This window comes from Rana temporaria, chromosome 2 (assembly GCF_905171775.1).
Source record: "Rana temporaria chromosome 2, aRanTem1.1, whole genome shotgun sequence".
In the NCBI taxonomy this organism is placed as follows: Eukaryota; Metazoa; Chordata; class Amphibia; order Anura; family Ranidae; genus Rana; species Rana temporaria.
The window spans coordinates 74,442,817-74,456,292 of record NC_053490.1 but is presented as its reverse complement, the minus strand read 5'-3'; the positions used below and the strand labels follow the sequence as shown (position 1 = coordinate 74,456,292).

Here is a 13,476-nt window from a genome sequence, read left to right as displayed (position 1 = left end):
AGGGAACCGGTTGTTCTGTTCCTAATAACTTCTGGCAGAGAAGACAATACTCCATCTATACCAGCCTGTCTTCAAACCTCCACTACTCAAAGCAAAGTGATCTCTTTCTGGCTTTAAACCTCAAAATAAATCCACATTTTGTGACCCGCCAGTTGCCCGACTATCTTTACCATCAACACTTTGCATGCTTGTTCCAGGTCAATGACTCAAAGTCTGAACTGCATATGTTAGTGACTCCAAAAATACTGACACCATAAGGTGTGAAAGAACAGTGAGACTACAAACATTTTTAGGGGAGGTCCACATACTTTACCTATGAAAAGGTCTCCTTCAGGCCACATGCTCATGCACATGGGCATAGGCATACAAAAAGGCCACTTTGAAGGGCTTACAGCATCTTTTTTTCCCCCGTTATGTTAGTCTATAAGGCCAAGCACATCAGGCGTCTATATCAGAATTTTAAAAGCAGTATTATTCCGTGTACACACGATCGGAATTTCCGACAAGAAAATTTCAATGTGAGCTTTTGGTCGGAAATTCCGACCGTGTGTAGGCCCAATCGGACATTTTCTGTGGGAATTTTCGACTAAATAAATTTGAGAACCAGCTCTCAAATTTTTGCCAACGGGAAAAGTTCTAGTCGTAAATTCCGATCGTCTGTATGCAATTGGTCACACAGAAAATCCTATGCATGCTCGGAATCATTGAACTTAATTCTTCTCGGTTCGTCGTAGTGTTGTACGTCACGGCATTCTTGACGTTTGGAATTTCCGACAACATTTGTGTGACCGTGTGTATGCAACACAAGTTTAAGCCATCATCCTGTCGGAAAAAAAAAAATCCACGGTTTTCTTGTCGGAAATTCGGATCGTGTGTACGCGGCATTAGAGATAAAAAACAAAGCTGCATTCTGAGAAGAGCTAATGATCATAATTTACCTGCCTAAATGCATATGTACATAAATTTAGCCTACTGGCCAGAATTATTATTCTAGCCAGTAGAAGGAGTTCACGCATAATGCTATACACTGGTAAACAGATCTAATTGCACGCCACAACACTTGATTCTTCTGCCATCTCCTGGCCGAAAGATACAGCTTAGACGGGAGTATTGCAACACGTCCGTGTGCATGATGCCTAAAGCTTCGGTTTGTATATTCTACTCCAAAACAGTCATGCAATGCAGGGGATGTCTAAATAAAATTATGAGCACATGGCATGATCTAGAACTTCCATTAGGCATGAAAAGCTTTAACAGCTGCAGAAGTGAAAGCCGGACTGCAAAAAATATGTAAAAGAGAAAGCCTATTTATTTTAGATTTTTACCATATATACAGAACAATGCAATTTATTATCCATATACAGAACATACAAGATGTTTGACACAATACAAAGTGTGGGGCATTTTAGCCAGAAAGTTCTAATATGGGTGTAATGAATAATTCCTTTCCTTCAGTAAAAATGTATTCCTCCAATTCCAGGAAAAAGAAGGTGTGGCATTTTATTTATTTTTCATGAAAAAAAAAAAAAAAAAAAAAAAATCCTTTTGTAAAATTATTAAAGGAAACCGGACTGTGCATATATACAGGAATTTAAAACTGAATATTGCATTTAAATGGATGAAACTAGACATATGGAGCAAAAGAGAATAACAAAATAATAAAGAGACAGAAAAGAATAGAACAAACCCAGGAAAGCCTGCAAGATCTATGAAAAATAAACGCACAAAGAAACCAGCAAGAATTCAGTTACAGTATAGTATATTTTAGGCACAGTACCCCAACTATGGCATAAACTATGGCATATATCACCACAACATTGCCGACCTCATATGGATAAAGTGGTCTGCACACTGGATTTTGTAGTACATTTAATAATATAAATGTACAGATAAGAAATAAAAGCTTTCTCATGTAATTTGTTTACAGACAACAAATGTCATGTATCTATACAAGCATTGCCTGTACACATTACAGAGAATCAGAATGTTCCCCATCGCTACCACCAGCAATTGTATGAAAACAGAAGACTGTTCCAATATACCAGGCATATGCAATTAGCGGACCTCCAGCTGTTGCAAAACTACATGTCCCATCATGCCTCTGGGTGTCATGCTTGTGGCTGTCAAGAGTCCTGCTAGGCCTCATGGGACTTGTAGTTCAGCAACAGCTGGAGGTCCGATAATTGCATATCCCTGCAATATACCATTAAATATATTTCTTCAGGAAAGACGCCAGCACTTTACTGCAGGAACGCGTGGGTCAAAGTTACCCATGATGCTTCACACCTGGTGGCTTCTATGTTTCCAAGTGTACCATGATAAAACTAGCTAATTTAATTTGCCAGTAGTGTCTATCCTCCAGACACCAGTTAGATAGCGTAGTCTTATAAAAAGGAGGTCTTGACCCATCTGCAGCCAACTCCAGAAAGGCACCAGCTTTGATCCTGAAAAAAAACAAACACACAAAACAAAAGCTGTCAAAGTATATATATATATATACACACACTAAATAATAACCAATCAGAGCAAGATATTTAAATATCAATGTTCTACACAATAAAATTGATCTAAGAAGATTAAAAAAAGGTTGCAAACCTCAGACATGGACTATGAACAAAGCATATCCCCTATAGTGTGTACTTATTTTAATTAAAGTGGTTGTAAACCCACTATTTGGACTTTTACCTACAGGTAAGCCTACAACAAGGCTTACCTGTAGGTAAGGAGAATATCTCCTAAACCTGCACGGTTTAGGAGATATTACCCCCGCAATGCGGGCGGCGCATGCGCAGGGGGGACTCCACGGCTGAAGGACCGGCATCGCCGGACCCTGCCGATTTTAAATCTCCCGCGCGCACGAGTGACGTCATCGCCGCTCCAGCCAATCACAGCGCTGGAGCGGCGATACCCGGAAGACACGCCGGAGCAAGATGACATCCTGCTCGGCGTGGACCAGGTAAGTGGTACACACCTCGTTCCGAGGTAAGTATTTCATAATAGGCTAGTATGCGGTGCATACTAGCCTATTATGCCTTTTGCATTGCAGGTTTGGGGGAAAAAAAAAAAAAAGTTTATGCGGTTTACAACCGCTTTAAGGGCACTAAGGGGGTTATTGACTAAAGCTGGAGTGCAAAATCTGGTGCAACTCTGCCTAGAAACCAATCAGCTTCTGGGTTTTATGGCCAAAACTTAAATTGAACAAGCCGAAATTAGAAGCAGATTGGCTACCATACGCAGCTGCACCAGATTGTGAGTGTGCCAGCTTTAGTAAATCAACCCCCAAGTGTAATTTTTCTCTGCGTCTAGTTCCTCTGTTATCAGCATGAATCACTTCTGACAAGTATTCCTGACACCAGGAGAGAAAAAAAAAAAAAACACACACAGGGGAGTAGAGTTGCCACCTCATCCTTTAAAACCCGAAAACATAAATTACACAGGTTCTGAGGCCAATTTAATGCAGATAGGGCACAGAATTTAACTACCACCTTAACCAGCCACATAACCTGTGTAATTCATAGGCGTTTCGGCTTTAAAAAGGGATGAGGTGGCAAACCCACAGGAAAGGGAGCTCCAGCACACAGCCTGTGATTGACAGCCTCAGCTTTGTTCTTGTGACCTGCGTGAAGGGGAAAGGGGGAGGTGTCCCTTCCCTCCAATGAGCCTTTGTAGTCCCAACAGTGAAGCATGGTGGCGGCAGCATTATGCTGTGGGGGTGTGTTTCAGCTGCAGGGACAGGACGACTGGTTGCAATCAAGGGAAAGATGAATGTACAGGTATATCCTGGACAACAACCTTCTCCAGAGTGCTCAGGATCTCAAACTGGGCCAAAGGTTTGCCTTCCAACAAGACAATGACCCTAAGCACACAGCTAAAATAATGGAGTGGCTTCACAACTCCGTGATTGTTCTTGAATGGCCTAGTCAGAGCCCTGACTTAAACCCAATTGAGCATCTCTGGAGAGACCTTAAAATGGCTGTCCACCAACATTTACCATCCAACCTCACAGAACTGGAGAGGATCTGTGAGGAGAAATGGCAGAGGATCCCCAAATCCAGGTGTGAAAAACTTGTTGCATCTTTCCCAAAAAGACTCATGGCTGTATTGAATCAAAAGGACGCTTCTACTAAATACTGAGCAAAGGGTCTGAATACTTGGGGCCATGTGATATTTCAGTTTTTCTTTTTAATAAATCAGCAAAAATCTCAACAATTCTGTGTTTTTCTGTCAATATGGGCGCTGTGTGTACATTAATGAGAAAAAAAAAAAAAAAAAAAAATAACTATATTGTTTTTTCCCCCCCCCCCAGACACCCTAGAGAACAAAACGGCGGTCGTTGCAATACTTTATGTCACACTATATTTGCGCAGCTGTCTTACAAAATACCTTTTTTGGGGAGAAAAAAACACTTTTTTTGTATGATAAAAAAAGCCGTTTTTTTTATATTAAAGATAATGTTACGCCGAGTAAATTGATACCCAACATGTCATGCTTTAAAATTACAGCCGCTCCTGGAATGGCAACAAACTTTGACCCTTAAAAATCTCCATAGGCGACGTTTAAAAATGTCTACAGGTTACCAGTTGTGAGTTAGAGGATGTCTTTGGCATTATTGCTCTCGCTCCAACGATCGCATCGATATCTCACGGGTGGTTTGAACACCGTTTACATATGCGAGCGCGTCTTACGTATGCATTCGCTTTTACGCATGAGCACAATGGGCATGGGCGCCTTAAAATTTCCTTATTTCACTTTTTTTACATTTTTTTTTTTTTTAAAGGCACAGTAAAAAATATAAACACAAACACACACACACACACGACAGGACCTCTTTAACGTGAAATATGGTGTCAAAAAGATCCCAGATCTCACATTTACACTTAAAAGCAGAGTTTTTTTTTTTTACAAATACTGCAGCTGCTGATTTTCAAAATATGGACATTTGCCTGTCCAGGGCGCCTGCGATGTTGGCACCCGAAGATGATCTGTCCCTCGCTCTCAGGTGCTGCCGCTGCCATCTTCGGTAAGGAATTCAGGAAGTGAAGCCTTGCGGCTTCACTTCCTGGTTCCCTACTGCGCATGCGTGAATCTGAATGGTCCCCGCTGTCTTCTGGGACCTGTGTGTCATTTTCCCCCTCTTTGCACCTGAACACCCATGCCAAGCAATTCTGGCAATCGCACTGCATTTAGCAATCTGTTTTGGGTTGACACCTGCAGCAGACTGCATGGATGCCATGTGGATGACCTTGCAGTGCGATGCAGGAAAACTCAACGAATCTTGTGCGTTTCCTGCATCACATCAGTGTGAACCAGGGCTCATGGAGTTTGTGGCTCTCATTGACCTCTTCCCAATCATCACATATAACCAATGGAATCAAAACAGTACAGATGAGCAGACTACATGGTACACTTTCACCTTACCTTCAATTTCCGTCCAGTTCACTGCAACTTCTGCAATGGGGATCTTCAGGCACTGGGCTATATATAGGAGCTCCACATCAAACGCCCTGCAGAGGCAGGAGATACAATATATTGATCTGAGCTATGAAAGCCAATTCAGCTGTCACAGTTCTGTGCAGAGACCATTTAATAGATGAGGTTGTTAATCGGTTCGGAATTCTCTTATTATGAAGAGAAAAGGTTAATTACTCACATAAGAAGGTTAAGGCACAGTAGTGATTTTTTTTTTTTTAAATCACACAAATCAGAAGAGCTGGTCTGGAATGAGCTTTTAAAATACAAAAAGTAAATGTATATATGTAAACTATCTGTTAGATTATTAAAATAATCTGTCCATCTGAAAATGCACAAGTTGGCTGATACTTAACCCCTTCCATACAGGGCATCCTGCCCAGACCAATTTTTAGTTTTCAGCGCTATTGCACTTTGAATGACAATTGCGTGGTCATGCAACACCGTACCCAAACTAAATCTTTGTTTCCCCCCCCCCCCCCACAAATAGAGCTTTCGTTTGGTGGTATTTGATCATCTCTGCGGTTTTTATTTTTTGCGCTATAAACAAAAGAAGAGCGACAATTAAAAAAAAAAAAAAAATATATATTTTTTACTTAATATCACAATTTAAAAAATAATAATATGGTCTATCCGGGAAAAAGATTTATGTGGATAAGAATAGTGTGTATAATACCTACCAGTTGGATTAACCTCCCGCCATGTATCAACTCATTTGTGTGTGCATAGTAAGTTTCGTAGGGAGTGCCTGTGGGCATTAGAGGTGGGCTTGCACGGGGATTTGTCTAGAAAAAGGAAAAACCGTTCTATTGGAGTCACAACACGACAGTTCCCGTTTTATGTGTTTCTACCACCTGAAAGAGGTGTGATAGGAAAGCTTCCAGGCGTTTATTGGGGGCATAATAGGACACCAATGCGATTACATTATCTGCAAGAAGACAAGTAAGTAAAATATATCGACCCTCAGGTTTATTAATTAGGAGAAACTTTGTCAGTGAAGTGTGTTTCTTGAAGACAAATAATATGTGCCTTCTTAGTCGCGAAGGATCTCATTGCTTTTGTGCGTTTCTGGGGGATGTTGAAGCCCTGTACATTTAAGGATAAAAAGGTTTATGGGGGCCATAACACGTCAGGAATAATGATCATAGACAAAAAGGGACAAATCCTAAGACTAAGTCCGGAGCCACCCCCAGGAGAGATAGGACGTAGAGAGAAAAGAAGAAGAGAAGAAGGAATTAAAAAATAAATGGAAAACCCTTATGGGCTAAATATAGCACCTGTAAAGTGCCTGCAAAACGGCTCCTCTGCAGTCTCAGTGTGAACACCCAGGTGCTTTCACACGGAGGCGGTGCGCTGGCAGGACGTTAAAAAAAGTCCTGCAAGCAGCATCTTTAGAGCAGTGTATACCCCTCCTCCACCACTCCTGCCCATTGAAATGAATGGGCGCTTCTGCAGCGGTGCTACACAGGCGCATTTAACCTCTTCATCGAGCGCTAGCTGGGTTATAAGCGCCCCGCTAGCAGCCGAATTGCGCCTGCCCGATCCAGTGTGAAAGCAGCGGAGTTCCGCAAAAAAAAAAAAAATTTAAAGTCAGCAGCTACAAATACTGCAGCTGCTGACTTTTAATATATGGTCACTTACCTGTCCTGGGTGCCCGCAATGTCAGCACCCGAAGCCAATCTCTCCCTTGGCTCTCAGGTGCTGCCCCGGCCATCTTCAGTAAGGGAATCAGGCACAAAAACAGGTGATCAAAACTTTTTTCCTTCGTCCAAAAGAGAAGAAGAAGGGCCAACTTTACTGTTTAGTTTTTTTGTGATTTTCTAGCAGGAAATACAGGATTTTTACTTGTAAGCAACAAGTGTCAGAAAAGATTTAGTCTGTAAATGGTTAAACTGAGAACGTCTACACATGGAGTTCAGTTCATTGATAAGTAGTAACATTGTATTCTTTTCTCACACTTGGCAGGCTGCTCAGAGACAAGTCCTCCACAGGAAACTTCAGGCAACTTGCAAATGACTTCTGTATCATAGAAGTCTATGCAAGTCGCGCTGAAATCGGCCGATGCCGGTCGACCTCTAGTTAACACATAATATGTAAAAAGGGTACAAGAACATCTCAGGGGGAACAACAATTGCACCCCCGAGAGGTTCCAAAATCACCATCTGACTCCCGCCTAGTAATAGCAGGGGTCAGAGGATGAAAAGAGGGAGACATGAGGTTCCTAGGGACCAGACAACACCGGAGAACCTACAAACCGTATGAGTAATCATTAGATAACAGCAGCTATAAATGTAGTAATAAATAAATAAATAGTAAAAATATACTTTCACCAGTATCATTTTGAAAAAAAAACAAAAAAAAACAAATATTAGACATATCCAATACCAGATGAGTAAGACTACTCCAAAGATTATGATGTCATTACCTGTATTCACATCATGACCGGAGAAATAAAAAATAAAAATTATATACATTTTTTTCCCCCCATTTTATTTTTGTTTATTTTTTTCAAGGGTGGAAGGAGACGGAGAAGGAGAAGGAGAATAAGCTCTCTCTCAGCTGGGGTGCCAGGCAGGAGTTCTTGAAAGAGTGCAAGCATAGTAGCCTGAAGATCAAGTATATGTTCAGTGATTCCTCTAATTCTTAAATTGGAACGTCTGTCCCTATTCCCCTGGTCCTCATCTGTTTTGCAAGATAAGCTTTTCTTCCTTTATATATTCCAGTTCCAGTTCCTCAACATGTTAAATGTAGGATTCCAGTTCATCCACCCTCCTCTAAGTCAGCATTCTCTGTCCAATCTCCCCAATCTCTTAAGCTTACTAAACAGTTATCTGAAGTCTGTTTCAATGCCTTCTGTAGCATTTTTTAAAACTGCTTAAACATACTAGTTTAAATGGTAGCTTGTGAATTGTCATCTTCAGAGTCGGGCTCACCTTCACCTTCACAGTGCTGCGTCTTTAAGCTTTGTGACAGAGAGGTGGAAGCGCGCTGTGTGTTAAGCCGTGAGGTGCCAGGCTGCGCCATCTTGGAAAACTGCCTGGCTGGAGTCTCCAGGATTCCCAGGTTTTATCTTGAGTTTGGGACCCCGGAGGACCATAATACTGTCTCCGACGTATACCCAGAGCCAAGCGGCAGTAAAGGGCATAATTACAGAAGCCACTTTGGCTTTCTATTCTCCGGTGTGACTAGCCCCGGAGGGGAGCTCTAAGAAAGTGAGACTGCTCCCTCAGGCATCCGCCCCAACAAGTTACCTTTTTTCTCCACATATACTGGTGGAAAAACTAGGTAGATTACACCTAGAAGAAAGCGCTTTCTGACCTTTTATGTATCGCGTCTCAAATACAGTGCGTTTCCCAAAACAGAATTCTTTTACTTTCCTGACCTGCACCAGGACAGTAGAAGGAATCCAACTGGTTTGATACCTGAAGCCTATACATCCAACTGTTAATTAGCATTGTACATGAAATGTATCAATAAAAACAGGCAAATTGAGCCATGCAATCATTTCCTCTGGTCACAATCTCCAGTTTATATTTACTTATACCCAAACCCCCCCCCCCCCAGATAGTACTTCTTACAGCCACCCCTGGCACCATCCTGTGCTCACTTACTTGTTATTTGTAAACACAGAAGTTGGTGCTCACTTCGGCTTCATTTACACTGGCAGCTCCTGACCGTGGGAAAATGCAAAACATGGCAAAAAACGCAAACCGTGGCTTTACCTAGATTTTGCTGCGATTTGCAGTTTCCCACGGCAGGCAGTCAAAACGTTCCTATCCTGAACACAATTATTCTGCGTTCAGGAGAGGGAGGTTTAACCTCACCTAAACGCGGCAGCGTTCTGCTAAAAGCCTAGTTAGTGTACATGGACACACAGGCTTATACGAAGTGGAGTTCAGGAGCTTTGGTGAAAAAAAAAAAAATTATATATATAAATCGCCAAAAGCTCCTAAAAACTATAAACACAAGTTTATGACCTGCTAGTGTACATAAAAAACAAAGCAGAGAAGAAGGCGCTTCTAAGTGCAGTAATAGAAAGTCTTGTGGAAATCAGGCATATCAATGAATCCATAACATCCAGCGGGATGCCTCCTGGGTGGGAGAATGGATGGACAGCCGCACTCCAAAAAGTCTTGTTGAAAAAAAGACGTGCTGTTTATTGTAAAAAGGAAAAATGCACAGCACATAACAGCATACAGTGGGATAGACAGCTGACGCGTTTCGCATTAACAACTAATGCTTAGTCATAGCAATGCCTCCTGGGAGTAGACAGCTGCAGGTGGAAGTTCCAGCCATTTTTCAATAGTTTGAAGAAGCGTCTGGGCATGCTCTGAAACATGCCCCGCCCACTCTAACATCACTTCCGGTTGCCTGGATTCCATGCTGGTCAGCTGGAACTTCCACCTGCAGCTGTCTTTACTCCCAGCAGGTATCCCGCTGGAACTATGGATTTATTGATATGCCCGATTTTCACTTCCATCTTGTAAGTGTTTTTAACGCTTCCCTTTTCATGAAAGTGTTTTTTTACTGCACTTAGAAGCGCCTTCGTCTCCGCTTTGTTTTTCCTATCGAGTGTTCTTCCCTCTTCTGAAGTGGTGCTGTGGTCTATTAATCACATCTCAAGAGCCAGTCATGTATGGTTTGTTAAAGTCTCCTTGTTATCCAGAGCGCCCTATTCTCCACACTCTTTGTAGTGTACATGAAGCTTTCCTCTGCCCACTTCTGCGTTTGCGCACAACAGTGATAGCATGCTTCTCCAGGAGGAGGAAGTCAGCCATAATGGCCTCACGGCAGCGGCTCCTCCTACATCCCTCACCTCCAGCTAGCACTGTGGGCTTCTTTGTCTAGTACTAGATGCTCTATCACAGAAGGCCCTCTCTCTCTGCCACTCTGTACTAGGGTGTGGGTAGAGGTGAATTTGGGAAAGGCAGGGAGAGTTGCGTTTGAGCAAACCACGCTGCTCTGAAGGGCAAGAAAAATAAAATGTTAGCCACCTCTGAGTGCTTTTTGCATTTCATACTTCTGAGCCCTGTACGCTAGGTATTACATACACTTGAGTCCTGCTAATGCTACGTTTGGCATTATTTCCAACCAAAAAATGTTAGCTGCAACATGAAGTCCTCATGCACATAGGGTGTTTGTTTTTTCTCTGAAAGCCAAAACTCCTAGCAGGAGAAAAAAAAAAAAAACATGCCCAAAGCTGTGCATTGCACATGTGTCTAGGCTTTTTAAATGGTTGAGTGTTAAAGTAGAACCATGGGCAAAACGTATTTTCCTTATGAATAGGGCAAGGGGAAATTATAACCCCTGTCAGATAATTGTTCCGATATCTGTGTCCCATCTGTCCTATAGCCAAACAGGAAGTGAGAAGAAATCCCTGCAAATGAAGGGAATTCCTTGGGGACCCCCAGGTCACCAGAACTAGTGTCGACATTGGAAGACTTCCCCTCTATTACTTTTATGGGGACAACCCAAAATGTAGGATTTTCTTTTACTTTCAATGATGATAGTAAAACAGGACAAATATAGAGGATGAATCTCCTTAATGGGAGCACAGACCGCAATAAAAATCTCACAGGTGTTGTAATCCCTCTCCATAATTCCAAAAAAATAAATAAAATTATATATATATATATATATATATATATATATATATATATATATATATATATATATATATATATATATATATATATATATATCCCCCCCCCCCCCACAAACATGCCATACTTGCCTGCTCTGTGCATTCGTTTTGCACAGAGGAGCCTGCATCCCTCCTCTTGGCAGCTTTCTATGGGGGCACCCGAGCTGAGGCTGTGTGTGACCATTTGCACACGGAGCCGCGGCTCGCCCCGTCCCCCGATTGGGTCACTGGCTGCGATTGACAGCACTGGGAGCCAATCAAAGCATACTATGTGGGTGCAAGGACAGTGTACGTTCTGTATACACTGGAGTCATTTCTGGTTTTATTTAACCATGTCCATTTAAACCCCCCTTCCCTCCTCAGGCGCTTTACTGCTCTGCCCTGGGGGGAAAATTGGCACCTGCACCTATTCGCTAAGGAAAAAATAAATCCCTGTACTTTCCTATGACAGTCACATTAAAGAATGAGGAGAGAAAAGGGGCAACACTTGTGTGTGCGATTGAGGATGTCTGAAAAAACGCACAATATCGAGACAGCAGTGTTTAGTTAAAGATGGCAAGTCAACTGCTGGAGACAGAAACACTGTTAATATTTAGAAAATACCACCAGATGCTAATCCCAGAGAAGGGGAATGTTAACAATCTGCTCGTAAAGATAAAAATAAATCTTCAGCTACATCAGGGTGTCCTGTCATCCTGACTGCATCACTGTTCACCTTTAAAAAGCATGCTTATAAAACCCAGAGGCTCCCATCCCAATTACCAGCAACTACACACGCTACTGGACAGACAAAGTGAGCAGATTAAATAAAGACAACCAGCTCATTAATTCATAAATCAGTAACACATGAATATTTAAAAAGGGTTATGTGCACACAAAAAAAAAAAAAAAAAAAAAAACACAACACAATTTCACAAAAGTGAGTACACTCCTCAGACTTTTGTATTTATTTTATTATATCTTTTCATTTTCTGAAGAAATTACACTTTCACAATATAAAGTAGTGAGTGTACAGCTTGTATAACAGTGTAAATTTGCTGCCCCCTCAAAATAACTCAACACACAGCCATTAATGTGAAAATGTCCAAATTGGCCCAATAAGCCATTTTCCCTCCCCAGTGTCATGTGACTCATTAGTGTTACAAGGTCTCAGGTATAGAAAATGGGGAGCATTCAATTTGGTGTTATCGCTCTCACTCTCTCATACTGGTCATTGAAAGCACAATATGGCACCTCATGGCAAAGAACTCTGAGGATCCCAAAAAAAAAAGGATTTGTTGCTCTACATGAAGATGGCCTAGGCCAGTGATGGCGAACCTTGGCACCCCAGATGTTTTGGAACTACATTTCCCATGATGCTCCACTACACTGCAGTGTAGTGGAGCATCATGGGAAATGTAGTTCCAAAACATCTGGGGTGCCAAGGTTCGCCATCACTGGCCTAGGCTATAAGAAGATTGCCAAGACCCTGAAACTGAGCTGCAGCACGGTGGCCAAGACCATAAAGTAGTTTAACAGGACAGGTTCCACTCAGAACAGGCCTCGCCATGGTCAACCAAACAAGTTGGGTGCACGTGCTCAGCGTCATATGCAGAGGTTGTCTTTGGGAAATAGATGTATGAGTGCTGCCAGCATTGCTGCAGAGATTGAAGGGGTGGGGGGTCAGCATGTCAGTGCTCAGACCATATGCCGCACGCTGCATCAAAGTGGTCTGCATGGCTGTTGTCCCAGAAGGAAGCCTCTTCTAAAAATGATGCACAAGAAAACCCGTAAAACAGTTTGCTGAAGACAAGCAGACTAAGGATTACTGGAACCATGTCCTGTGGTCTGACGAGGCCAAGAGAAACGCATTTGGTTCAGATGGTGTCAAGCGTGTGTGGCGGCAACCAGGTAAGGAGTACAAAGACAAGTGTGTCTTGTCTACAGTCAAGCATGGCGGTGGGAGTGTCATGGTCTGGGTCTGCACGAGTACTGCGGCACTGGGGAGCTACAGTTCATTGAGGGAACCATGAATGCCAACATGTACTGTGACATACTGAAGCAGAGCATGATCCCCTCCCTTCGGAGACTGGGCCACAGGGCAGTATTCCAACATAACTACCCCAAACACACCTCCAAATAACCACAGTCTTGCTAAAGAAGCGGAGAGTAAAGGTGATGGACTGGCAAATCATGTCTTCAGACCTAAACCCTATTGAGCATCCTTGAAATGGAAGGTGGAGGATCGCAACGTCTCTAACATCTACCAGCTCTGTGATGTCATCATGGAGGAGTGGAAGAGGACTCCAGTAAGAGCTGCACGATTAATCGCGGAGAGAATCGCAATCTCAATTCTCCCCGCCTGCGATCTCCCTGCGGGATGA

At 42.5% G+C, this 13,476-nt stretch overlaps 1 protein-coding gene across 1 annotated transcript in view; it reads right to left on the bottom strand.

Moving 5' to 3' along the window:
- Positions 1–2,122: 2,122 nt before the first annotated feature.
- Positions 2,123–13,476, bottom strand: part of ALG5 (ALG5 dolichyl-phosphate beta-glucosyltransferase) — a 37,413-nt gene continuing 26,059 nt past the window's right edge. Inside the window, exons 9-10 of the mRNA XM_040340391.1 lie at positions 5,419–5,504; positions 2,123–2,444 (exon numbers count right to left, since the gene is read on the bottom strand). Coding sequence (XP_040196325.1) covers positions 2,329–2,444; positions 5,419–5,504 — 202 coding nt within the window. The 3' untranslated portion in view covers positions 2,123–2,328. The remainder of the gene's footprint in view (positions 2,445–5,418; positions 5,505–13,476) is intronic.